The sequence below is a fragment of the Cottoperca gobio genome, unplaced genomic scaffold, assembly GCF_900634415.1.
Source record: "Cottoperca gobio unplaced genomic scaffold, fCotGob3.1 fCotGob3_166arrow_ctg1, whole genome shotgun sequence".
Classification (NCBI taxonomy): Eukaryota; Metazoa; Chordata; class Actinopteri; order Perciformes; family Bovichtidae; genus Cottoperca; species Cottoperca gobio.
Window position 1 is genome coordinate 39,047 of NW_021166817.1, and position 26,786 is coordinate 65,832.

At 43.4% G+C, this 26,786-nt stretch overlaps 3 protein-coding genes across 3 annotated transcripts; all 3 read right to left on the bottom strand.

The window, feature by feature from the left end:
- Positions 1 to 26,786, bottom strand: LOC115004668 (protein NLRC3-like). Its single transcript, XM_029426366.1, is given in 5 exon segments — positions 1 to 1,799; positions 1,930 to 1,989; positions 26,202 to 26,413; positions 26,640 to 26,671; positions 26,673 to 26,786. Coding segments are annotated over 5 exon segments (2,202 nt in total). The 5' UTR covers positions 26,772 to 26,786.
- On the bottom strand, positions 3,016 to 5,190 carry LOC115004671 (general transcription factor II-I repeat domain-containing protein 2-like). Its single transcript, XM_029426368.1, has 2 exons — positions 5,122 to 5,190; positions 3,016 to 4,829 (listed from the first exon to the last, which is right to left on the bottom strand). The coding sequence occupies exon 2, from the start codon at positions 4,581 to 4,583 to the stop codon at positions 3,576 to 3,578; it is 1,008 nt and encodes a 335-aa protein (XP_029282228.1). The 5' UTR covers positions 4,584 to 4,829; positions 5,122 to 5,190; the 3' UTR covers positions 3,016 to 3,575.
- LOC115004672 (ribonuclease inhibitor-like) lies at positions 19,842 to 22,056 on the bottom strand. Its single transcript, XM_029426369.1, has 4 exons — positions 21,710 to 22,056; positions 21,017 to 21,190; positions 20,463 to 20,503; positions 19,842 to 20,245 (listed from the first exon to the last, which is right to left on the bottom strand). Coding segments are annotated over exons 1-4 (408 nt in total). The 5' UTR covers positions 21,901 to 22,056; the 3' UTR covers positions 19,842 to 20,243.

A 26,786-nucleotide genomic window follows, 5' to 3' on the forward strand; every position in this document is an offset into this window, starting at 1 on the left:
TTACACAGCCTTTCTGCAGTTCCTCACAGCTGGAATCAGTCTCCGTAGTCCCTCCTGTGACGTGTTGTACTTCATCAGGTCCAACTCATCCAGAACCTCCTCTGACATCTGCAGCATGTGAGCCAGAGCTGAGCACTGGATCTCAGAGAGTTCCTTCTCTGATCTGTTCTCTGACTGCAGGAACTCTTGGATCTCCTGATGTACTGAGTGGTCCTTCATCTCTGTCAGACAGTGGAAGATGTTGATGCTTCTGTCAGCAGAGGCATTGTTACTCCTCATCTCCTTCAGGGTGTTGATGGCTCTCTGGATCATTTGTGGACTGTTGTCTGTCTGACCCAGCAGGCCTCCTAAGAGTCTCTGGTTGGACTCCAGAGAGAGGCCGTGGAGAAAGCGGACAAACAGGTCCAGGTGGCCATTCTTACTTGTGAGGGATTTCTGCATGGCTTCAGACAGGAAGACATCCAGGGATGAGTTCTTCTTCCAGTCACTCCCCAGGAAGTTCTTCAGTACCTCTGTGTTCCTCTTGCTGTAACAGTGGAACAGGTAGACTGCAGCCAGAAACTCCTGAATGCTCAGATGAACAAAGCAGTAGACTGTTTTCTGGAAGATCACACTCTCTCTTTTGAAGATCTCTGTACAAACTCCTGAGTACACCAAGGCCTCCGTGGCATCAAGACCACACTGCTCCAGGTCTTCTTGGTAGAACATGATGTTTCCTTTCTCCAGATGTTCAAACGCCAGCCTCCCCAGCTTCAGAAGAAGTTTCCCGTCAGCCTTCGTCAGCTCCTGTGGACTCGTCTCATGTCCCTCATCATACTTCTGCTTCTTCCTCTTGGTCTGAACCAGCAGGAAGTGTGAGTACATGTCAGTGAGGGTCTGGGGCAGCTCTCCTCTCTGGTCTGTAGTCAACATGTGGTCCAGAACTGTAGCAGTGATCCAGCAGAAGACGGGGCTCAGACACATGATGTGGAGGCTCCTGGATGTCTTGATGTGAGAGATGATTCTGCCGGACCGTTCTTCATCACTGAATCTCCTCCTGAAGTACTCCTCCTTCTGGACGTCAGTGAAGCCTCGTACTTCTGTTACCCTGTCCACACGTGCAGGAGGGATCTGATTGGTTGCTGCAGGTCGGGAAGTTATCCAGACGAGAGCCGAGGGAAGCAGATTCCCGCTGATGAGGTTTGTCAACAGCACGTTGACTGATGACTGCTGTGTGACATCAGACACAACCTCATTGTTGTGGAAATCCAGTGAAGGTCTGCTTTCATCCAGGCCGTCAAAGATGAACAAAACGCTACAGACAGCGAGCGTCTCTGCTGTGACCTTCTGTAAGGTTGGATGGAAAACATGGAGCAGCCTGAGAAGACTGTACTGCTCAGCTTTGATCAAGTTCAGCTCCCTGAAGGAAAGCGGAATCAGCAGACTGACATCTTGGTTTTCCAAACCCTCTGCCCAGTCCAGAGTGAACTTCTGCACTGAGAAGGTTTTTCCAACGCCAGCGACGCCGACCGTCAGAGCGACTCTGATGTGTACCTGTTGGTCAGGTGAGGCTTTAAAGATGTCGTGGCACTTGATTGGAGCGTCACGGAGGGTCTTTTTCTTGGAAGCTGTCTCAAGCTGCTTCACCTCATGTTGAGTATTAACCTCTTCACTCAGTCCCTCTGTGATGTAGAGCTCAGTGTAGATCCTGTTGAGGAGGGTTTTACTTCCTGTTTCATCACTTCCTTCAGTCACACGTTCACATCTCCTCTTCAGACTGATCCTATGTTCATCTAAAACCTCCTGCAGACCTCTATCTGCTGAAAGAGAAGACACATGTGAGATTAATAAATATATATAACAGATCATAATGTGCTGCACAAACAAATGAAGCAGGAAGAATCCTGTTTTCAGACATGAAGACAGCAGCAGACAGATGTACAGTCTTACTGTGTGCACAGCTGGTAGAGACTGGATCCTTCAGGACGTCCTGACACAAAGCACAGCTGGACCGCTGCTCCTCCACAGAAACAGGAGTTTTGCTCTTCTTTCTGTGGAGATGAACACGTTCTTTATAACACATCACAATAGTGCTGGCTGATGTTCACTGATTGGTACAACCTATGTCTCCAACATGATAACAGTTTAGTCCAGGGGTGGGCAAACTTTTTGACTTGCGGGCCACAATGGGTTCTAAAATTTGACAGAGGGGCCGGGCCAGGAGCATTTGGACACTCAAAGTAATTTATCAAACCTGGAGATTGCGTCTGTTTTTTATACATTTCAATTGAAGGTGCAAAGTTAAAGAAATCAACATTTACTGGAAAAAGATCAATGGAATCACTTTCAACATTCAAAACATATTGTTACCCAACGAAATACTCAAGCTCAATAATTTCTAATTGTTTTAAACCCCGCAAAATAATGGACGGATTGTCCTGAGAGATAGACTGTATTAAATATCCTGCCTGCAGCAGAAACTAGAAAGGGGACTTTAAATTGAGAGCGATGTGCGGCGTGTTAATTGAGCTACTGTACCGCTGCTGTGCGTAAATGCGCACATTGCTCTTAATTAAAAGACGCTCCTCCAAACTTTCCATATGCATTTTTTTAATAACACAATTTTTCATAACACAATTTTTCATAACACAATTTTCATAACACAATTTTTCATAACACAATTTTTCTGTCCTGCAGCCAGTAGCTTATCATAACCATTGTCAGAGTGCTGCTCAGCCATGAACTTTTTGATGGTATCAGTCGGCTGCTGCATGAATCCATGTGAAAGGTTTGCTAAATAGAACAACAACAGAACTAATGACAAGTGGAAGTGGGTCAGATAGCAAGTTAAGATGGAATACAGAGATATTTTGAGGCAGATAGTAAGAGACGAGCTATTCTTTCCTTTTGAATCTATCCAAATGTAATCATTTGAGGCTCATACACTCAGGACCTTTCAGAAAGCAGGTCCTGAGAAACTCACATTTCAGTGGGAACAGTGTTGTTGGTCTCCCTTTTTTGCCAGTGCATCAAAGTCTGGAGTTAGTTTTGTTGTGGCAATTCTCAGGATAGATCTGAGGTGTTGGTCAGTTAACCGGGATCTGTGACGGGCTTTGTTGACGTTCATGACGCTGAAAGTCTGCTCACACACGTAGGTCGAGCCAAACAATGCCAGCATCTTCTGTGCCGTCCTCCGGAGGTTTGGAAACGTGGCTTCGTTAAGTGAAGCGTAAAAGTCATTCAGTTTAAGAGACTTGAACTTCTCCTGTGAGACGGAGTCAGACTGAAGATCGATCAGCTCCAATTGCAGCTCATGCGGTGCTGTTTCGGGGTCTTGGGACAGGGGACAGGACACCAGCTGAAGTGACTTGTCAATTTTTTCAAAATCAGAGAACCGACGGCAGAATTCTCTGTGCATGTCGTCCAGTGATGTGCAGTATTTCTTCACGTTTCGGATGGCCTCTTTCTGCATGGCCAGTGTGGGGAAATGAGTGAATGATTTGTTTGCCATTTGCCTGGAGAATAAAATCAGCTTGGATTTGAAGGCTCTCACATTTGTGTACATGTCGTGCACAAACTGATCTTTCCCCTGCAGCTTAACGTTCATTCATGTGTGACAATATGTCCACAGCAAACGCAAAGTCACAAAGCCAGTCCGTGTCGCTCAGCTCAGGGAATTCGTCGGATTTCCCCATTTGCTCCAAAAACGAGCGAATCTCCTCTTTGAGCTCCCACACTCGTTGACACACTTTCCCCAAACTTAACCAGCGGACACGAGAGTGGTAAAGTAAGTCCTGGTGATCCACATCGGTTTCCTCTAGGAACGTAATGAACTGATGGTGATTAAGTCCCCTTGCTCGTATGAAGTTAACGAGTTTTACAACTGGATCCACGACATGATTAAGCTGCAATACAGACTTACACAGAGATTCTTGATGAATGATGCAGTGAAGAAAAATAACATCCTGGTCAGGGTTTTCTTCTTTCACTTTATCCTGGATTCTTTTCAGCAGCCCGACGTTTTTTCCCGTTAAATTTGGCGATCCATCCGTGGTGACACTGACAAGTTTACTCCAAGGCAGCTTCATTCTCTCGATGACAGCAGACACCTGTTCATACAAGTCCTCTCCTCGCGTTTTCCCCTTCAGCGATTCCATGCTCAAAAGCTCCTCCGTTATCTCTAAACTGTCATTAATCCCTCGGATAAAAATTAGGAGCTGAGCAGGGTCTTTTATGTCGTTACTTTCATCCAGTGCTAGTGAATATAACTTAAAGGACTCCGCCTTTTTGTTTAACTCGCTGACTATATCTTCGTCAAGCAGTTCCACACGGCGAGTCACTGTCCTGCGTGATAAACTGATTGTTTCAAACTTGCCTTTGCTCTCCGGACACAAGAGCTCTGATGTCTCTACCATGCATTCTTTCAAAAACTCGCCTTCGGAGAAAGGCTTGCTAGCCTTTGCTAATTTGAATGCCAGCAACACACTTGCCTTGGTGCTTGACTCTTGAATCGCAGTTTGTCTGCTGAGTGTGTAAATGAGCCGCCAACCTCTGAGCAGTAGCCGCCCGTTCTTGTGCTGACTGCTTGCTAGCGTAGTTAGCATGCTTCGTAGCAAAGTGACGGCTGATATTGTACTCTTTGAAAACTGCAACCGTTTCTTGGCATATCAGACATACAGCCGTTGATCGGACTTCAGTGAAAAAATATTTTGTTGTCCACTCCTTTTTAAACACTCGCCACTCAGTGTCCACTTTTCTTTTCTTTGGTCCGCTCATTTTTACCGAAGGGCGGAAATGGCAGCAGGAAAGTTACACTCCAACAAAGATCAATGTGTCTACTAGTGTGCCATCTACTGGGGAAACGAGGGTATTGCAGGGGAAAGGGTGAAAAAGGGAAATGAATGAGGTTTTTACACATCCATGGGTTTTTACTATAATTTGGACAAGTTCGGATTAAAAAGTCTAACGGGCCGTATATGGCCCGCGGGCCGTAGTTTGCCCATTTCTGGTTTAGTCCCAGTTGTCTACTGTGTTTCTTTACTGTACTCTACTGGGCTTATGTTATCATACAACAGTAGATTATAAGAGAACATAAAAACTGAATCCTCTTCAGGTCAGTTTACAGAAGAAACAGACTCTTACTTTGTGTCTGAGGGTCCAGGTTCATTACTGAAGAGTGGAGGTATGTACATAGACCAGTCACTCTTCAGAGACAGACAGCTGGGGACTGCAGACACTGAGCCGTCCTCCTCCTCATCTGTTAAATCATTCATCTTCTCCAGTCTGAGAGTTACTGTACACACACACACACACACACACACACACACACACACACACACACACACACACACACACAGTATAAAGTATTATTTATCTGAAGCAGAAGAATCTTCTCCTAAAGGAAACTTCATCCTTCAGTTCATCACAAACATCATCTGGAGATACATGTTTAACTGACAGGAAGAACTGAGAGCAGAACAATGTTTCCCTCTGAGATGTAGTGCAGTACAAGTATAAAGGACATTTACTCAAGTGCAGTACTTCAGTAAAAGTACTTATTGATATTCTGATTGTGGATCCATTATTTAATAACCAGATGATGATGGTGGTGTCTTTTGAACGCTGGAGATGATTGATGAGGCTAAATGCTTCAGGTAAAGTAGAGAATATATAACTCCTATCAAAGCAGAAGCTCAGGAATCATCAGCCTCACGTGACTGAACGGAAATGAGCAGAAATAAAAGTGTAAATGTAAAAAGTGTTCCTTGCTGACAGACAGACTCTCCGACTCTCTGGATTGAATTGTATCCGTGATCAAAGTAAACGGAGAAATAACTGAAAATAAATGTATTTCTACTAAATGATAAAGTAGTTTGTGCTTGTGTTGTTTATATTGTGATATAATTAACTAATAAATGTATTATCTTGTGTAATAACTGAAACACGTATTTACATAGATAATGTGAAGAAATGTTAGGTACTATATATATTAAATAAAGCTCAACTCACTCAGAACTGTCTCATCATATCAGGGATAATTGGGATATTGTGAATGCATAATATGAGCGCGCCCCCCTGGCAGAGTCGTTCGAATACCCCGTATGATGTGACGTGATGACGTCAGACGTCAAAGACCGGAAGTGATATAAAAACTGATGTAACCGAGAGGCGGGACGTTTTCTGAAGAAATGTTAGGTACTATAAATATTAAATAAAGCTGAACTCACTCATAACTGTCTCATCATATCGGCTTTTATTTTGAAACTACTTCCGGGAGTTCCGCCCCGAAACGGACACAAAGTTAATTTGAACTTTTAGAAGGTAAAAAGCAAGAAGAAGAAGTTTAGTGTTGACTGGTTGGAGAAAGAACAAGCATTGATCCGGAGGGTGACGGGTTGTGAGGCTGCTCTCCATCTGGACTGTGCTGCTGTGTGACATGTAGCGATGATGCTCACAAACATTTCATCACATTGGACTCCAGGACTCTGCTTGTTAGAGACACACAGCAGGACACACTAAAGAATGAATGTGTAAAACCCCAGCAGAGCTGCTGTTAACACTCACCCTGTTCTGCTGCTGCGGCTCTGTCGACGAGAAAATGGCGTCTGTCAGTGACAGTTTGGGGAGGGGCCAGTGCACCTGTAACACTGAGCCTGGACCCACCTGTGCCCCGGGGCGGGACATTATTTTGATGGGCACACCATGCAGTCAATCACATGTCAGGACAGACTAGGATCATACCATTATGTGAAAGAAGGAAGGGGGGCAGACGCTCCAAAGACAGCGCGTGTAGTGGTACAGGCCAGATACACAGAGCGACAGAGAGACGGGGGATTTAAATGCAACAGGTCGGGAGAAAGTGAAGAAATGAGCGAACACCCAAAAAGAAGCTCTGCACTAAGACAACACTGGTGTTGGTCCTCTAGACTAACAGGGAACGTATTTACGTACATATTTTTTGCAGAGTGTGTTACTGAACTCTTAGCACAAAAAAAACGTAGCACAGATCTTTTGAATGGCACATGATGGCATTCTGTGGTTCTTACCAAGTATTCCCAGCAGAATCTCACCGGCGGTATGCCACATAGTGATACATTCTGTAACATACAAGATAATACATGTCAATGGTAATCACTTCCACCTTATTTATCTGTGTATTCTGTGACTGTGCCAGAGGGACCATTCGACTCCCCATAAATACATCACAGTTTCTGAGCTCTACACATTACACAAGTAACTTCCTCATTACGTGGCTCATCACCTGCTCGTTGTCTGTCCCTCTTCACATACCTGTGGTAGGCTGTCTGCAACACCCAAACATCCAGACACTTTGATTTGAATCCTGCGTGACCTGTTCTGCAGGTTGTTTGCACCATGTCCCTCATATTCATTGAGTTCCTCCATGACATCCTTTTCTTGGCAGCAGCTCTTCAATTGTTTCCATAATTGTACAGTTTTCACATGTACACCTAAATGTACAAAAGAAGAGTGGTGAGGACATGTACACAATATGCAATATCCAGAGGAAAGGCCAATATTAACGTCATCTTCATGTCATACTATGTATATGCCTGTGTTTGACGACAGGCTCGTAAGCAGCTCATAAGCCTGTTATGGTCGTACGGAGGTCAGATCTATCGAGTAGCAACTCAACAAGTTTTTTATTGTTTTTTAACATATATAGACACTACATAAGACAGGACACAAACTTCCACATCCAAGACATAACAAAATGAAGTACATTAACAGTCGCACACATAACATAATTAAATGAACTACACGAACATGTGGGTAGGCTATGTAAGGAGATATACAAACATGTAGATATGATAGGCTTCAATCCTTCTCCCAGCACAGGAACATTAATCATCTCCAAGTTGCTGACCCAGAGTGCCCTCTAGATCCGCATGTTCCAGAGAGTTAAGGAACGGGCCCCATACTTTTTAAATAGTTCTTGTTTTCCTTTAATTGAATAGGTTATGTTCTCTAATGAGACACATGCAGACAGTTCTTTTAGCCATTTACCAATACTTGGACTGTTTACATTTCTCCATGAAAGTGCTATCATACGTGTTGCCTGTAGCAGACAGAGATTTAAAGAGATTAGTTCTTTCTTCCTTATGTTGTGTTCTTGTGGGTAACACCCTAACACAAGAAGCCTGGGCTCCATGCTTAACTGCAATGATAGAATCTCTTCTATCATACATTTAACCTCCTCCCAAAACGTTCTTATCTTGGTACACTCCCAAACACAATGGAAGAACGTTCCCTTGGATTGTCCACATTTAAAACATAAGTCTGGGATATTACCATTAAACTTGTTTAGCTTTTCTGGAGTAATATATGTACGCATTAGCCAGTTATATTGTAAGAGCTTAAGACGGATATTCGCTGTTTGTGATTGTGCTTTCTTGCAGGCACCTTCCCACTCATCAATTGAAAGGTCTTCTTGCAGATCCTCCAATTGTTAAGTTTCGCTTCGGAGGACTCAGGGGACGCAGATATAAGCAAGTTATAAAGTGCAGAAATGAAGTTTCTCCCCCTACAGTCCTTTAATATTATGTTCTCTAGTGGTGAGTATGGAGGTATAGATAATAACTGTTTTTGGTTTGCTCCAATAAAGCTTCTAATTTGTAAAGATTTGAAAAAATGTTTCTGTGGAATGTTGTGTTGACTTGCAAGCTCCTCAAACGGCATCAGTTCATCATCATTGAGCCGATATAGATCCTGAACTCTCTGTACACCCTTATCTGATCAAACCTTAAACCCTCTATCAGCTCTGCCTGGAGTGAAGTCATCATTTCACCAAATTGGACTAAAACGTGAGAGAGAAAGGGGCTCGCCCGAGTACTTCCTCACTTCATGCTCTAATCATGTTCCTAGTAATAGGGTTAGTGTTTGTTTGTACGTTTCTTAAGACTAGTACAAATACATGGGAAGAGGTAGCTCTAAGAATTGGGACTCCATCTCTCTCCAGGCAGGGAGGTTGTCATTTGCAAAATAAAACATAGTAGTCTGAGTTGCCCAGTAGTACCAGAGAGGATTAGGACATGCAATTAAGGAGATGGACGTCGGCTTCCACCCATCAATTGTTCTGGTAATTGACCCCTTAACAGGATCGTAATTAGAATTCACCACATCTGTTATATTGGGCACTATTTTTACACCCAAATATGTAAAATGATCTGCAACTTTAAACTGTGAGACTGATGCAGTCGGACTACTTCTCTCTTTGGAATTTAATAACATTATGGAAGATTTGGAATGATTCATTTTGTAACCGGAAGATTCACCAAATGTTCCCATCACTTCTAATAATACTGGAATTGATCTCTCCAAGTCCCTGAGAAACACGATGACGTCATCAGCATATAAAGCTAAGCGGTGGTCTGTTTGACCTATAGTTGTACCAGAGACCGAACAGCTATGGCCAGCGGTTCTATTGCCATTATAAACAAAAGTGGTGATAGAGGACACCCCTGACGGCACCCCTTGTGGATCTTAATTTGTTTAGAGGTTGTATTATTTGTAAGTATTTCTGCAACAGGGTCAGTGTACAACAATTTAACCCATTTACAAAAACATTTACCACATCCAAAGCGTTCGAGGACATCAAGAAGATATGGCCATTCGACCCTATCGAATGCCTTCTCGGCATCTAACGATAAGAGAGCAGTATCTGGCATTTCCTTTTGGCTATGTAGAATGTTCAGCACCCTCCTGACGTTATGAAACCCTTGGCGCCCCTTAATAAACCCATTCTGATCTTCCTTAATTATCCCTGGGAGCAGGCCTTTACACAACACCTTTACGTCCGAGTTGAGAAGGCTTATTGGTCTTAGGTTTTCACATCTATTGCTGGTTTCCCTGGTTCTGGTAACAATGTAATCAAGGCTTCTCTCAGTGATGGCGGAAGGATTTAATTTTTAAAAGATTCTAATAACATATTTAAGAGGGGCGTTTGTACTTTATATTTAAACCTGTTGTAGATATCTATAGGTAGGCCATCTGGCCCTGCAGCCTTCCCACATTTCATGTTATCAGTTGCATCAGAGATCTCTTGTAATGATACTTCAGCTTCCAGACGAGGTCTGAGTTCTGTTGGGATACTCGGTATATTGAGAGTGTCTAAGAAGTTATTTTGACTTGTCAAATCTGTATTAATGTCAGAGTCGTATAAATTTCATAGACATTTTTAAAAGCTTCATTTATTTCTATAGGATGGACTATATCATCTCCCTTATTGTTCTGTATTAACATAATGGATCTTTCAGTTTGTAATTGTTTAATGCGTCACGCTAATATCTTTCCAGACTTCTCTCTTTGGTCGTAAAATGTGAGTTTGAGTCTTAGTAGACTTGCCACTGCTTTAGAAGCTGACAGTTCATTATACTGTGACCTCAGTACGAGCACTTCTTGTTGTACTTTGGGGCAGGGTTTCTGAAAGGCCTCACTCTCCAGGGTTTTTATTTTCGATTCCAACATTGTCATTTTCTGACTAACTTTTTTGGGTTTGGAGCTTGTGTAGTTAATAATTTGGCCTCTAATAAATGCTTTAAAAGCTTCCCATCTTATAGATGCTGATGTTTCCGATGTATTTGTCTCAAAATATAAATCAATTTGTTTGCCAAGATACGTGACAAAATCTGAGTCTTGCAACCATTTTTGTTGGAATCTCCATTTAGGAGGATCTCTCGTCAGCCGTGAGTCGACATAAAGCAGTGAGTTTGGTGCATGGTCCGAAATAAGGATTCCATCATAAGTGCCATCTTTAATTTGAGAAGCCAAATTTGCTGATATCAAAAAGTAATCAATACGGGAATAAGATTGGTAAGAAGCAGAATAGCAAGAACACTCTATAGCATCAGGCTTTAATTCTCTCCAGATGTCCTTCAAATTGAAATCTTTCATAATATTAAGTAATACTTCCCTGCTGTTGGTGTGTGATTTATCTATGCCCCTATTGCAGACTTTTAACTCTATTCATAACCTGTTTGATTTTTAAAAGTTTTTGCAGGCCTTAACAATCCCAGGAAGTCAATTTAAACTCCACACCCTGCGACATGACCTTTGACACAGATTAGGTTACCCACATGTACATAAAAATAAAATGATCACATATATTATGCCGTAATATTCCAGATTATAAAAGTGCCAAAATAAAATAAATATGCGTTCATTCTTCAATTTCTAAACTGAAGGCTCCACATACCCTTATCATAAAACGGCACTTACCCATTTTGTTAAACAACCATTGCAGGGCTCATCACAAATGCCTTCAGCCTTTGCCATTCGTTCTGAGCATTCCCATATCTCCTTTCTCATCCCCTCTATTGCTGTTAGAACTGGGGGGGCCAACCAGTCAGAGGTTAAGAGCCAAAAATGTTACTATGTTACTGTAAAGAGCCACATCATACACACAGTCACAGATGCACACCCCCCCCCCCCTTCTCTCTTTTGTTCTCAGTCTTTCTCTGTGCTCCCTCACTCTCTTCCTCCCCTCTAAAATCTAAAACTTTACACACACACAAAGACTCTCCCTCCCTAAGACACACACACCCTCACACAGACACACACACATAGCTCTGTTCAGACAGATTTATTGTAAATGTCACACACACTCCTCTCTGGGAACCATCACCATCATCGTGGTGGAGAGGTTTGTGTGTCCCTATGAACCTGAGAGCTGTGTTGTCTGGAGCCTAGTGCTCCTGGTAGGGTCTCCCAAGGCAAATTGGTCTCAGGCGGGGGGCCAGACTAAGAATGGTTCAAAAACGACTTCATGAAAAAAAGGGAAAGGAAAGGAGAGACCCTGCCCGGAGGAAGCCCGGGGCCCCCGTCTAGAGCCAGGCCCAGAGGGAGGGTCCGACAGCGAGCGCCTGGTGGCCGGGTTTGCCACGGAGCCCGATCGGGCAGAGCCCGAAGAAGCTACGTGGTGCCATCCATCCATCCATCCTGTGGGCCCACCACTCATGGGAAAAACCGCTGGGGTCGGGTGCGCTGTCACATGGGTGGCAGTGATGGTCAGGGACCTCGACGGACCAGACCCGGGCAGCAGAGGCTGGCTCTGGGGACGTGGAACGTCACCTCTCTGTGGGGGAAGGAGCCGGAACTAGTGCGGGAGGTGGATCCGTAGCGGGAGGTGGATCCGTAGTCTTGCTGGGAGACTTCAACGCCCTACGCCTTCAGGTTAACTCTGACTGTTGTTTGTGCCTATGCCCCAAACCGCACTTCGGAGTATTCGGCTTTCTTGGAGACCCTGAATCGAGCCCTACAGGGGGCTCCAGTAGGGGACTCCGTAGTCTTGCTGGGAGACTTCAACGCACACGTGGGAAACGATGGAGACACCTGGAGAGGCGTGATTGGGAGGAAGGGCCTCCCTGATCTAAACCCGAACGGTTGTTTGTTGTTGGACTTCTGTGCTAGTCATGGAATGGCCATAACAAACACCATGTTCGAACATAAGGATGCTCATAAGTGTATGTGGTACCAGAGCACCCTAGGCCAAAGGTCAATGATCGATTTTGTAATCGTATCATCTGATCTGAGGTCGCATGTCTTGGACACTCGGGTGAAGAGAGGGGCGGAGCTGTCGACTGATCATCATCTGGTGGTGAGTTGGATCAAGGGGTGGGGGAAGACTCTGGACAGACCTGGTAAACCCAAACTGGTAGTGCGGGTGAACTGGGAACTTCTGGAGGAAGCCCCTGTCCTGGGTATCTTCAACTCACACCTCCGGCGGAGCTTTTCAGACATCTCTGTGGAGGTTGGGGGCATTGAACCTGAGTGGACGATGTTCAAAACCTCTATTGCTGAAGCTGCGGTGATGAGCTGTGGTCTCAAGGTCTTAGGTGCCTCAAGGGGGGGTAACCCTCGAACACCGTGGTGGGCCCCGGTGGTCAGGGAAGCCGTCCGACTGAAGAAGGAGTCCTTCCGGGTTATGTTATCCGGGAGGAAACCGGAAACAGTTGCAGGGTACCGAAGGACTAGAAGGGCGGCAGCCTCTGCCGTGTCAGAGGCAAAGCAGCGGGTGTGGGAGAAGTTCGGAGAAGCTATGGAGAAGGACTTTCGGTCGGCACCAAGGTGCTTCTGGAAAACCATCCGGGACCTCAGGAGGGGGAAGCGAGGAACCATCCAAGCTGTGTACAGCAAGGGTGGGACCCTGCTGACTTTGACTGAGAAGGTTATCGGCCGGTGGAAGGAGCACTTTGAGGAACTCCTGAATCCGACTAACACGCCCTCTATGGTAGAAGCAGAGCTGGAAGCTGATGGGGGATCATCGTCAATTTCCCTGATGGAAGTCACTGAGGTAGTCAAACAACTCCACAGTGGCAAAGCCGCAGGGGTTGATGAGATCCGTCCAGAAATGCTGAAGGCTTTGGGTGTTGAGGGGCTGTCTTGGTTGACACGCCTCGTCAACATTGCGTGGAAGTCTGGGACAGTGCCTAGGGGTTGGCAGACCGGGGTGGTGGTTCCCCTATTTAAAAAGGGGGACCAGAAAGTGTGTGCCAACTACAGGGGTATCACACTTCTCAGCCTCCCTGGTAAAGTCTACTCCAAGGTACTGGAAAGGATGGTTTGGCCGGTCGTCGAACCTGTGATTGAAGAGGAACAATGCGGATTCCGTCCTGGTCGTGGAACAACGGACCAACTCTTTACTCCCGCAAGGATCCTGGAGGGGGCCTGGGAGTACGCCCATCCGGTCTACATGGGTTTTGTGGATCTGGAGAAGGCGTATGACCGGGTCCCCCGGGTGATACTGTGGGAGGTGCTGCGGGAGTATGGGGTGAGGGGGTCAATTTTGAGGGCCATCAAATCCCAAGGAACGCCTCAGGATCCCCCAGTCGGAGCTGGAGGATGTGGCCCGGAGAAGGGAAGATTGGGGTTCCTTACTGGAGCTGCTGCCCCCGCGACCCGATCCCGGATAAGCGGTAGATGATGGATGGATGTCAAACACCATAATATTGAGAGAAATTGAATTAAACCTCGCCTATCAGTAGTGATGTGTCCTTTCGTGTCGAGGCTTCGAAGAGTGTGTCGAGTAATCGCGGAAGATTTTTGTGAAGCATGTATCGAGGCTTGTGTCGATGACGTATGTGATGACGTTTGAAGCCGTACCACGTGACTGATCCAGGAACAGGTTTGTGGGTTTGGCGTGCGATTCAAAATATAAGGGGGAGCGAACCGCAATTGAGCCCCCTCATAATCAACACTTTATATAACCGCGAATGTGTAGGTTGTTGTTGTCGTAGTATGCATTGTTGCTGTCGAGTTGTTGGTATTGCGTTTGTATTGGATCATTATGGAGCCAGCCAACTAGTGAAACAATTGTTATGCACGCCAGCATCATCAAAGATACCAAATCTAAATCTGTTGAAAAGATAATGTACATCCAACGTGTACATTACACATCCCTGGTGGCGCAGCTCGTAGAGCAGGCGACCCACATTCAAATGCTTTCCGCAGCGGCCCGGGGTTCGAAACAGACCTGCTGCTATTTGCTGCATGTCATTCCCATGCCTGTCAACATTGGAACTTCAAAATAAAATAATTTTTTTGGCGGACTCCGCCCCTATTTTAACAGCTCTCAGCCACCCAGCCCCTACCCATATAATGTAAATGTAAACACATAAGGGACGGGTATATACATTCAGGAAATACATGTTTATTTAAATTATGGATTATTTGCATTTATGCATTTTAATTGCATATATACATTTTATTCTGTGTGGGAGTCCCTAGCATCTGCAAGGGACTGGTTGTAAGCATAGGTTGCAGACTTTGCCTGCCTCAAGACCCTCTGAGAAGGACAGTATGTGCATGCTGGACCAGTGTGGTTCATTTTACATGACAGTAAAGCACACACTGTACTGTTGTCTAATGCCATCCTGTTCTCTGTTACAATCTTTCTTACTATACTGAACACCCTTTCAGAACTGGCATTGTTGTGCGGGATGCATAACAAAGCCTTCATAAGTCTCGCTAACTCCCTGAACCTCAAGTCCTTTCCTACAAGGCCCCAGAATCTGTCAATCCTCTGTTCTTGGGGAAGATGCTTTGTCTCTGTCACTTGGTAGTCTGTGAGTTCTTCTCTCAGCCTATCCTCACTCAATCCCAACTGAGGGAACAGGACCCCTAGCCTTGACACTGTAAATAAAACATAAATGTTGCTAACCATGCAATATTTATTTTTTTGTGGTCACTTGGAAACTGTCCCTAATCTATCCCTACCTGTCCCTGGAGTGATGTCAAGCCGAGATGCAGGTCCAGCACTCTCAGATCCTTCAGAAGTTGGGAGTCGAGTGGAAAGGAGGTCAACATCTTTCGCAGAACTGCTTCATAGAAGGTTCTCACAGTTCTACAACAGAGCAATAGTCAAAAAACAACATATGCATTAGGTAGTGGCAACCATTTCAGGCACGCTTCAAGACTTCTCTCAGGCTGTCAAATGATGAGAAGATAATTACATTAAACAATAGAGTATTATACTCACTGGAAGATTTTTTTCTGGCTTGAAACTGGGATCTCTGCATTTCTAATGAATGCCTTTGTCTCTGCCCCTATGAAGAGGTCTTCATCTGCCAACTGATGTCCCTCTCCAAACTCCACCTCCATGAGAGGCACATCCATGATGGCCCTGGCTGGTACAAGGTAGCCCAAGAATCGCCTGATCAGCCTGCACATTTCCTCTTCACGCCTGTGAATCTGTACTCCCTCTGACTGTAGACAGTGATGGTACAAAATAAATAAGCATTTTATATGTGAATATTAATCTATTATTTCTGACATTATCATGACACCCACCTGAAAGGCAATGTTGAATTCAACTAAAGGCTTAAGGGCAACATTTAGGAACATAAAATATGTTCTCATAACTGGATCACAGAGATGGCTCGCAAGATCACGAACTTTGGCATTCTTCTCCACATCCTCATGACTCTGAAAGTATGCCTATAGATATAGGGAAGCAATATATGGTGAAAAGATACAATGGAAAAATATCATAAATTGTGCAGATATCTGCTGAATGGAGTTTACTATTACAATCCTACCTACAGAGCATCCCACTAGTTCAGTATTCTCTGTATACATGTAAACAGACTGAGCCATCTTGTACTGCAGTACCTCAGCAGCTTCAGCTTGTCAGAGTCTGTGAACTCTACAAACTCCTTGTAGAGTTCACATCTTTTTGCACTGAAAACAAGATCATTTTCACTTCTCACCTTTTACATACATGTTTTAATTTTTATCTTGTGGGCATAATTGATAGAGGGAGAGAGAGGATTGGGTAGGCAAAAGATAACGGTAAACTTTTATTTTACATTTACCTTTTGTCAAAGTGGGTGTTTATCCCAACCAAAATGTCCTCCACTGGAAGCTTGACTGCTTTGATGCCACAACCAGTGGCAAGCTGGGCAAGGTGGCAAATGCAGCCAAGGTCCTGGACGTTAGGCTGGCTTCCTCTCACTCTGCTAATAACTGCATTGTGTCTGCCTTTCATTACATTTGCATTATCTGAATTGAAGGCAATGAGGTTCTCCCATGGAATGCCTCTTTTGCTATTGGAAACAATGAAACAAAAATATTCCCACAATTACAAAATAACCTCTGACAAAAGCTGCTATGTTAACTTTGATTGAAACTAAAACGGACATGTTCTAGCTGTTATTATAATTAGATGCAAACTAGGTCGACACAGTGCACTTCACTCACCTCAATGCTTCGGACAACTTTCCATACAAGTTTTCACCATTACCCACATTGCATATGGGCATTTCAAGAAACTTCGTTGTCACCTCAAGATTGGAGTCATCATAAATTCTTGCAAGGATGACGAATTCTTTATCGGTATTTCTGTTGTTTGATTCGTCGCACAATCAAAGAAAAAGGCTGGGATTTGCATACATTTGCTACGGCCTCATCAAGCTCCACAGCTATGGCACCTGTAAGCAAAAGTGTCTCCAGTTAAGGATGCAACATAGGGAATTAAGCAAGGATTCAATTAGATGGTTGTACTTATTTGGAAGCAACTGACAGTTTATTTCTTACCTTTGATGAGTTGTGTGGCTTGTGTTTCCTCCACGAGGACTTCCTTGCGATGTCAGAGTCGAGAAACATGTCCTCTACACTGCGACTGAAGTCATCGCAGAAGCTGAAGGCTACATTATTTTTAGATGCAAAGCATCGACATCTTTCCCTCAGCTCTGGTCACTTGGTCTGCCTCCGACACAGTTCTTGTGCGATGCTAAAATCTGACTTGCAGACTTTACAAAATCATGAGTCTGTCCGACTCTGCTTTTTATTAAATAAGTGAAGGTCTCCTCCCATTTGACCAGGTACTTACAAAACGTTTTTACTTTTTTTTGCAGGTACAACAGCTTCTCCATCTATCTCCCGTTCACTGTGACTCTGTCTCATCCATCTCTTTTCGTCTTCTTCTGTATTATTCTTCCTGTTTTCTTCTTCTGTGTGTTTACTGGCGGGTAACGTTTTTCACCTCATGTTAAACATAATACTGCCAACTGCTCTACCGGAGGACACTTTACACTTTTTTTAATTAGGCCTTTTTTTTTGAAAGGTTCAAAATACGGGATAATTACGGGAAAAAACTGGGGGGGTTGACAGGTATGGGCTGAAGTGAGTCTAACATCGTATCACAAACAAATACAGATTTTGGTGCAGGACATGGGAGAAATATGTCTTTATTCTTTATTTAGGATCCACATTAGTTATTACTGCAGTAACAAGTCTTCTGCCTGTGATCCACATAGAAGACAAGAGATACATCACATTCATGACAATCCACAATATCAACAAAACCACAAAGAAAAAAGAGAATGTATAAAAGAAAAGATGTTTAAAATATCTTACATAAACGAAAAGCACCATTGTAATATATATATATATACCTTTATTTTATAAATATATATACCTTTATTTTTATAATAAATATATATATATACCTTTATTTTATAAATTATATATACCTTTATTTTTATAAATAAATATATATATATACCTTATTTTATAAATATATATACCTTTATTTTATAAATAAATATAATATATACCTTTATTTTTATAAATAAATATATATATATACCTTTATTTTTATAAATATAATAAAATAATATAATATATATAAATATGAGACTGAGACTACTGCTTGCTTTGCTCAGTTTCTCCTCAGCTGTTTCGTGAAGGGCAGGGCTCCGACCCCCCCCTCCACCCACACACAGGAAGAATACAAATAAATGCATAACAATAATAAGAAATATGAAATAGAGCTGGAATAAATCAACTTCAGTACTATGTCATTATAATGAGAAACACTTACGTTCTTCTTCTTTACAGAGTTCACCATGAAGTTAGAAAGTTATAACAAGAGTGATGAACATTTAAATGAGTCTGTTAGAGGGAACCTAAGTGTGCACACTCCAGCATACACCTCTGTGGTGGAGTCCATGCAGTGCAGTCATCTCACTAACTTACTAAAGAGTGAACGCACTTATTGTACATGTGCCATAAGATGCTTGTATTGATGAAGGTGATGTATTTACTGTGTGGCCATAATAAGAATAATGTGAACAAAGTGTCGTTTTCTTGGACCTTGATGTGAAGTTAAGATTGTTGATGAGCTTTGGGTATTTTAATTTCACACGTGTACACAAAGTACTTTAATTCACCTGATGAGTGCTCTGTGAGTAAATGTAAGCGATGTGATGCAAGTCGCTCTTGGCCTCTTTCATTTCTTCAAAGTATCTCTCAGATGAAGAAAGGTTGGAGACCCCTGGTACAGATCAACAGGCCCTGTACCCCCAGATGGTTGGGTGCCATAAAGTATACGACCCCAATAACCTGCGACTGAGCCCTGGTCCTCTGCCCCCCACTGAGAGAGAGAGACTTGAAACACCTCCTGATAACACTTGCTGTGCCCGGCTGGGACGCGTGGGAAACTACTGAGACAAACACATCTACAATGTTAGATCTGAGCAGGTCGCGCCCTGATCTCCCAGGGGCGAGTCTCGACCAACTCTCCTTCTAACGGGGCCGAATCCTAACTATCAAGTTTTACCTCAATTGGAGTCTAGCGACTATTTAAGTTGGTGGCGAGGAGACTTCGCCTAATGTCTACTGCCTGTATACAACCGTCGATCCCGCTTGCACCAATAATCCCGCCGAACTGAAAAGCTTTGTGAGTTCAGCGGCTACTACCGGTCACGCTCGTCTGACAGCTCTGCTCTATGATCTGTGCACTTGGTATGGACTAGGTTTAGTTAGTAGTCAGGAAGTGACCACAGGAATATGTTTAATCTGTTGGCGAGAGAAAACCTTCATCAGAACCTTTTAGTTATTATTCGTACACACATTAACATGCCTCTTGTTTAAGGGCGCCTGCTATTCTAGTGTCTTATTGACGTACATTCTAAATCATTATGTAGTTTACACAGAGCTTTGCATGCATCAAGTAATTTACACATCTGCGCATATCATTTGTTATAAAACGATCCCTGGTGATAAAGTGAGTCTCTGTATCATGGCCTTTGGTTACATACTTTATCCTCCTGTTTGGAATGGAAAGGTTGAGAGATGAAAAAGGCCTGCTGATTCTCAACCTACTTGACAATGCATATAAAAACACAAGGAAAGCACATTATGAAGTTACAAACCATAACAAAGGAACATCTTAACACAATGTTCTCATAATGCATAAAACTTACAAACTAAATGATAAAAGATACAAATATTCCTTTTCTCTTGATGACATCATCAGGAGTCGTCTCCTCTGAGAACTAAATGTTCTCTTCAAATCACAAAGTACTTCCACTAATACGCAGTTTAATGTAGAAATGAAGAATAATGTTTAAGATGCGACGATGAGTATCAGAAACAAGAAGTCTGATGAAGTTTAAACAAGTACAAGTGTATATCAGAACTCCAGCAAGAGAACTTATGAAAGGTGAACAGGTTGATGCACTTTAAGCTTTAAGAAATATATTTAAGTAACCCAAGTTAATTATATATATATATATCTTTAGATATGAACTGCTCCATCTTCCACTCGTCTCTCCAGCAGGAGGACCAGTTGATCTGAGCTAATACAAGCTGAGCCTGCAGGTCGGTCCCAGGCAAACAATTACCAATAACTACATTTGATTCTGTGGTGAAGCTCCATAAATATACTTCACACTGTGCAGCTGCTCCTCTTTCACCTTGCTGTCTTCCTCGGGCAGGTTTGTTCACACATCCAGTTTGATGGAGTCCTCTGAAGGACAACAAGAGAAAGAACTCAATGAAAACTTGAATGAAGCTGAGAAACATTAGCAGACAACATTCTGGAATATTTTAGAAATAGAATATATATTTTATATATCAAACAGAAACACAATTGAAAGTAGTTTGTGTACGATGAGGGCATCTCATTTTAAGATCAGATGTTCATGTAATATCTGGATGAATGGAGGATATGCTGCAATACTCACATGTTGTGTGTTCCTCAGCTGTGATCAACTCGTCATCGATCCTGTAGGAACACAATCCCAAAAGTTATGTCTCAGGTTTAAATAACAGTTTGTTGTTAGAGTCAGCCCGCTTCAGAGTCCTGACACGAGCCGACTGATGGAACGCTTTACATGGCATCATATCTTCTGTGCAAACACTACAACTGACTGCAGACAGCTCTGAGCCTGCATTACAGGAAGTAACTCGTCTTTAGTCTGGATCCAAAAACCAAACACACTACCTGTCTCACTCTTCTGTGAAATCACAAGTTCCAAAGTTACAACTTGTAACATGTTGCTTGGCTTTGCATTGTCAGCTTGTGTTTTATTGTTAGTGGAAGAATGAAAGAAAAGAAACACGAGATGAAAGAACAGGAGAACCTGCAGGCAATGAGTGAAATCACTGATTAGTTCTGCTAAGCTAGGCTACAAGTGGAAGGTAGAACTGGGGGATTCCCCAACGTGAGTAACACATTAACCCCCCTGTTAGTACAATACTGCTGAACCAGCAGAGACTGAGTCGGACCCTGACTGACCTGAGAGTCTCCAGTCTGCAGTCTGGACTCTCCAGAAGGTCACGCAGCAGCTTCTCTGATGAATCCTGCAGGTTGGTGTCCCTCAGGTCCAGCTCTCTCAGGAGGGGGGGGTTGGACTTCAGAGCTGAGACCAGAGAAGCCCAGCTGATCTCTGACAGACTGCAGCCCCTCAATCTGAATAAAGAAAACATGATGTGGATACAAATCCATTTATAATCCAATCAGATGTGTTCAGGTTTAAATGTGTGGCTCAACATTACTACGTCCTAATCCATGAATTGGAGTGACGCTGTCATTCTGTTATTGTGCTCATCATAACATCAGCTTCTACTTTATTATCTGTGGAAACACATTGAAATGAATGGAAACAAAGAATTCTTTGTGCTTGAGAAAGTAAACTTCATCAGTGTACACTAATATTAGTTCAGATGACCTTCTGTATACAGATGTGAGCGTTTACCACACGTGAACATAAATGTACTTTAATAACTAACAGTGGACATTTGCTACAGCTGCTTTAACAAACACTCGTCTTCTGTGACTGCACACTCAATTTAGTGCAAGAAAAGTCAAAATATGAACAAAAGGAAAGTTACGACTTTATGATGTAAATTATTTATGAACATAAATTATGTTCAATAATTCATTAAACATGTTGGATCTACAGTAGTACCAGAGAGTCAGTGAACTGACCTGAGAGTCTCCAGTCTGCAGTCTGGACTCTCCAGAAGGTCACACAGCAGCTTCACTGATGAATCCTGCAGCTTGTTGTCCCACAGGTCCAGCTCTCTCAGATGGGGGGGGTTGGACTTCAGAGCTGAGAACAGAGAAGCCCAGCTGATCTCTGACAGCCTGTAGCCCCCCAATCTGAATAAAGAAAACATGATGTAACTTTAGAAAACAATGTTGCTGCTTGAGTTAGTTCAAGGTGGAACATTGAATGTGTAAAGGTGTGTATTTTTGAAAAGCCTGAGATCAGACAGACGGTGTTACCACGGGAACAAGAGGAAGCTCCTCTGATAAATGTGTTTCATGTTCTTTACACAATTAGTGGAAAAGTGAAAGATTAAAGAATATTGTTGGAGAAAAACTGTCTTTAACCGATAGATTTCATAAAACTTAACAAAGTGGGGTTTGTTTATGAAACGGGAAGACTCTGAAGAATGTGTAGCAAAGGGAGTAAACCAGCTGAAGGGCCACAGGGGCCCATTGTGGATCTCATGCTTTCAACATGTGGCTCTGATCCTTTCAAACATCTACAAGAATGGTGATGAACGTGGTTTCAGGAGGTCGTTAAGTACGGCACAGATACAGATACTAGGCATGATCTCCAGTGTTATTTATACTATTTTAATTCTGTTATTTATATTATTTTAATTGACTTCACACTCATTTACATCAACACTGTGATTATTGTGCTGTAAATGCTCTGTCTCATCTTCTACTAAGTTTGATGTTTTTGCTGTGAAGCACTTTGGGCTGTAGTTCTTGTATGAAAGGTGCTCTACAAATAAAGCTTATTATTATTATTATTATTATTAAGGTTTAATAATCTGTTCAGAGCTGAAGAAGTTTAGAGGTCACTGTCAGCAATGATACAAATGTGTTGGTAATCAAAGCTCAAAGTCTCTGCAGCCTGTTTCTCTCTGTCATCAGATGTTTAACAACCTCCTTCATATCTCTCACACACCTCAGTACTGACATCTTCTTCACTGACTCATGGAGCACAATGTGAGTCTGTGGAAGCTCAACAACTGTCCCGTCAAACATTTACTTTCTCTACTTTACGTCATTCTCCACAATATTCAGACATTTGAAAAATAAAGAAGACAATAATAATAATTACAACGTCTTCACCTTCTGCAAATTGTGCCAATTATATTTACTACACGAGCTACAGTCAGTGAACTGACCTCAGCGTCTCCAGTCTACAGTTTGGACTCTGCAGTCCAGCACACAGCAGCTTCACTGCTGAATCATTCAGTGATGTTATATCCAGGTGCAGCTCTCTCAGGTGGGAGGGGTTGGACTTCAGAGCTGAGGCCACGACTTCACAATCAGTCTCTGAGATGTAACATCCATAAAGTCTGTCAGGACACATATATTACAAAATGTGTTATTATGAAAGAGGAAACATTCATTTATTTCATGCATTTGATGACAAAACATTTGCTGTTAGACATTTTAATATCTTTACTGAGTTTAATATATGCATTGTCCCCCCCCCCAGGATACTCGGGAGATGCCCACAGGATACTGAACCTCTATTAGAAAGATTGAGGCCTACATGAAAGGGGGAGAAGTTACAAATGGAATCCGGGGCGAGGACGGCAGCAAAGAGCACGATGGATTCATGAGCAGGTAATCTAAAGTGATTCTTACACACATCTGCAGTTTCCCAGTTATATTTAGATGTTCTTTAGTGTTGTTGGATTATAAACGGCGTAAGGAATTCTTTGTGTGTTGTAACTGCGTCTGAACTCCCCTGTCTCTGCTCTGGCATCTTCAGAACACGAGGCAGGACAAGCCGCTGTGACATCAGTGGTTCATCTGATCTCACTGTGTTTGACATGAAACAATAACTCTCATCACTTATCACCTGCAGACTTGTAATATGTGTTTAATGTTGCAGATGAAGGGAGAGAGTAGTGCTGCAGTTACATTGAGGCTTCCATAATGTCCACAGTGTGTCAGTGTGATCTGATCCTAGGTCTGTCTCTGCTAGCTACCTTCTGCTGTCACTGACTGTTGACAAACGCAACAGAAAGGAAACAAATCATTGAAAGTATCAGAGATGTACAGAAATAAATGTTAATATAAAGACTCAGGTATTACCTGTGTGTCTGATGTAATGATGAAGAAACTGCTAGAATGTAACAACAACTTCTCTGCATTCACTCAGAACTGTAAAATGTGATGAAACCTCGAGCACCTCTAAAGTCTTTAGTTTGACAAGGTCTGCATGTCGCCTCCATCCCCCAAAGGAATGTAATGAGAGGAAGAAACTGTCAAGTGTAACAATTATTACAAATAAATAGAAATGTGTTCATGAACTTCACAGATAGAAGCTGAAAACACTTGTTTTGCTCTCACAGCGTTTGAAACAGCTCAAGAACATCTGAAACTAAATAATGAAGTAAAAAGTGGATATATTTATTCAATAAAATGAATTTTCTCGTGTATATTTGAAGAACTAAACTTCTAATCTACTCTGATTTATAAAGTTAATCACATCTGGACTTACACAGCCTTTCTGCAGTTCCTCACAGCTGGAATCAGTCTCCGTCGTCCCTCCTGTGACGTCTTGTACTTCATCAGGTCCAACTCATCCAGAACCTCCTCTGACATCTGCAGCATGTGAGCCAGAGCTGAGCACTGGATCTCAGAGAGTTCCTTCTGTGATCTGTTCTCTGACTGCAGGAACTCTTGGATCTCCTGATGTACTGAGTGGTCCTTCATCTCTGTCAGACAGTGGAAGATGTTGATGCTTCTGTCAGCAGAGGTATCTTCACTCCTCATCTCCTTCAGGGTGTTGATGGCTCTCTGGATCATTTGTGGACTGTTGTCTGTCTGACCCAGCAGGCCTCCTAAGAGTCTCTGGTTGGACTCCAGAGAGAGGCCGTGGAGAAAGCGGACAAACAGGTCCAGGTGGCCATTCTTACTTGTGAGGGATTTCTTCATGGCTTCAGACAGGAAGACATCCAGGGATGAGTCATTCTTCCAGTGTTTCCCCAGGAAGTTCTTCAGTACCTCTGTGTTCCTCTTGCTGTAACAGTGGAACAGGTAGACTGCAGCCAGAAACTCCTGAATGCTCAGATGAACAAAGCAGTAGACTGTTTTCTGGAAGATCACACTCTCTCTTTTGAAGATCTCTGTACAAACTCCTGAGTACACCAAGGCCTCCGTGGCATCAAGACCACACTGCTCCAGGTCTTCTTGGTAGAACATGATGTTTCCTTTCTCCAGATGTTCAAACGCCAGCCTCCCCAGCTTCAGAAGAAGTTTCCCGTCAGCCTTCGTCAGCTCCCGTGGACTCGTCTCATGTCCCTCATCATACTTCTGCTTCTTCCTCTTGGTCTGAACCAGCAGGAAGTGTGAGTACATGTCAGTGAGGGTCTGGGGCAGCTCTCCTCTCTGGTCTGTAGTCAACATGTGGTCCAGAACTGTAGCAGTGATCCAGCAGAAGACGGGGATCAGACACATGATGTGGAGGCTCCTGGATGTCTTGATGTGAGAGATGATTCTGCCGGACCGTTCTTCATCACTGAATCTCCTCCTGAAGTACTCCTCCTTCTGGACGTCAGTGAAGCCTCGTACTTCTGTTACCCTGTCCACACGTGCAGGAGGGATCTGATTGGTTGCTGCAGGTCGGGAAGTTATCCAGACGAGAGCCGAGGGAAGCAGATTCCCGCTGATGAGGTTTGTCAACAGCACGTTGACTGATGACTGCTGTGTGACATCAGACACAACCTCATTGTTGTGGAAATCCAGTGAAGGTCTGCTTTCATCCAGGCCGTCAAAGATGAACAAAACGTTACAGACAGCGAGCGTCTCTGCTGTGACCTTCTGTAAGGTTGGATGGAAAACATGGAGCAGCCTGAGAAGACTGTACTGCTCAGCTTTGATCAAGTTCAGCTCCCTGAAGGAAAGCGGAATCAGCAGACTGACATCTTGGTTTTCCAAACCCTCTGCCCAGTCCAGAGTGAACTTCTGCACTGAGAAGGTTTTTCCAACGCCAGCGACGCCGACCGTCAGAGCGACTCTGATGTGTACCTGTTGGTCAGGTGAGGCTTTAAAGATGTCGTGGCACTTGATTGGAGCGTCACGGAGGATCTTTTTCTTGGAAGCTGTCTCAAGCTGCTTCACCTCATGTTGAGTATTAACCTCTTCACTCAGTCCCTCTGTGATGTAGAGCTCAGTGTAGATCCTGTTGAGGAGGGTTTTACTCACTGTTTCATTCACTTCCTTCAGTCACACGTTCACATCTCCTCTTCAGACTGATCCTATGTTCATCTAAAACCTCCTGCAGACCTCTATCTGCTGAAAGAGAAGACACATGTGAGATTAATAAATATATATAACAGATCATAATGTGCTGTACAAACAAATGAAGCAGGAAGAATCCTGTTTTCAGACATGAAGACAGCAGCAGACAGATGTACAGTCTTACTGTGTGCACAGCTGGTCTGACTGGCTGTCTGCAGTCTTGTTCTGGATCTTTTTCCACACTGGGGACAGGGGGGGTCTCCTGATGAAGCAGACTGGTCCCAGTATGAGGCGATGCGTCTGAAGAACCTGTGTCCCCAGCTGGTAGAGACTGGATCCTTCAGGACGTCCTGACACAAAGCACAGCTGGACCGCTGCTCCTCCACAGAAACAGGAGTTTTGCTCTTCTTTCTGTGGAGATGAACACGTTCTTTATAACACATCACAATAGTGCTGGCTGATGTTCACTGATTGGTACAACCTATGTCTCCAACATGATAACAGTTTAGTCCCAGTTGTCTACTGTGTTTCTTTACTGTACTCTACTGGGCTTATGTTATCATACAACAGTAGATTATAAGAGAACATAAAAACTGAATCCTCTTCAGGTCAGTTTACAGAAGAAACAGACTCTTACTTTGTGTCTGAGGGTCCAGGTTCATTACTGAAGTAGTGGAGGTTGCTCCATAGACCTGTCACTCTTCAGAGACAGACAGCTGGGGACTGCAGACACTGAGCCGTCCTCCTCCTCATCTGTTAAATCATTCATCTTCTCCAGTCTGAG

Excerpts from the sequence above, each read along its gene's own strand:
- LOC115004672 (XM_029426369.1), bottom strand. The coding sequence starts at position 21,900 with ATGTTTTCTTTATTCAGATTGGGGGGCTACAGGCTGTCAGAGATCAGC. Across the intron at positions 21,191-21,709 it reads TGCAGACTGGAGACTCTCAG|ATTGAGGGGCTGCAGTCTGT; the intron begins GTCAGTTCACTG and ends TTCTTTATTCAG. Across the intron at positions 20,504-21,016 it reads TGCAGACTGGAGACTCTCAG|GATCGATGACGAGTTGATCA; the intron begins GTCAGTCAGGGT and ends GTGTTCCTACAG.
- LOC115004671 (XM_029426368.1), bottom strand. The coding sequence starts at position 4,583 with ATGCTAACTACGCTAGCAAGCAGTCAGCACAAGAACGGGCGGCTACTG.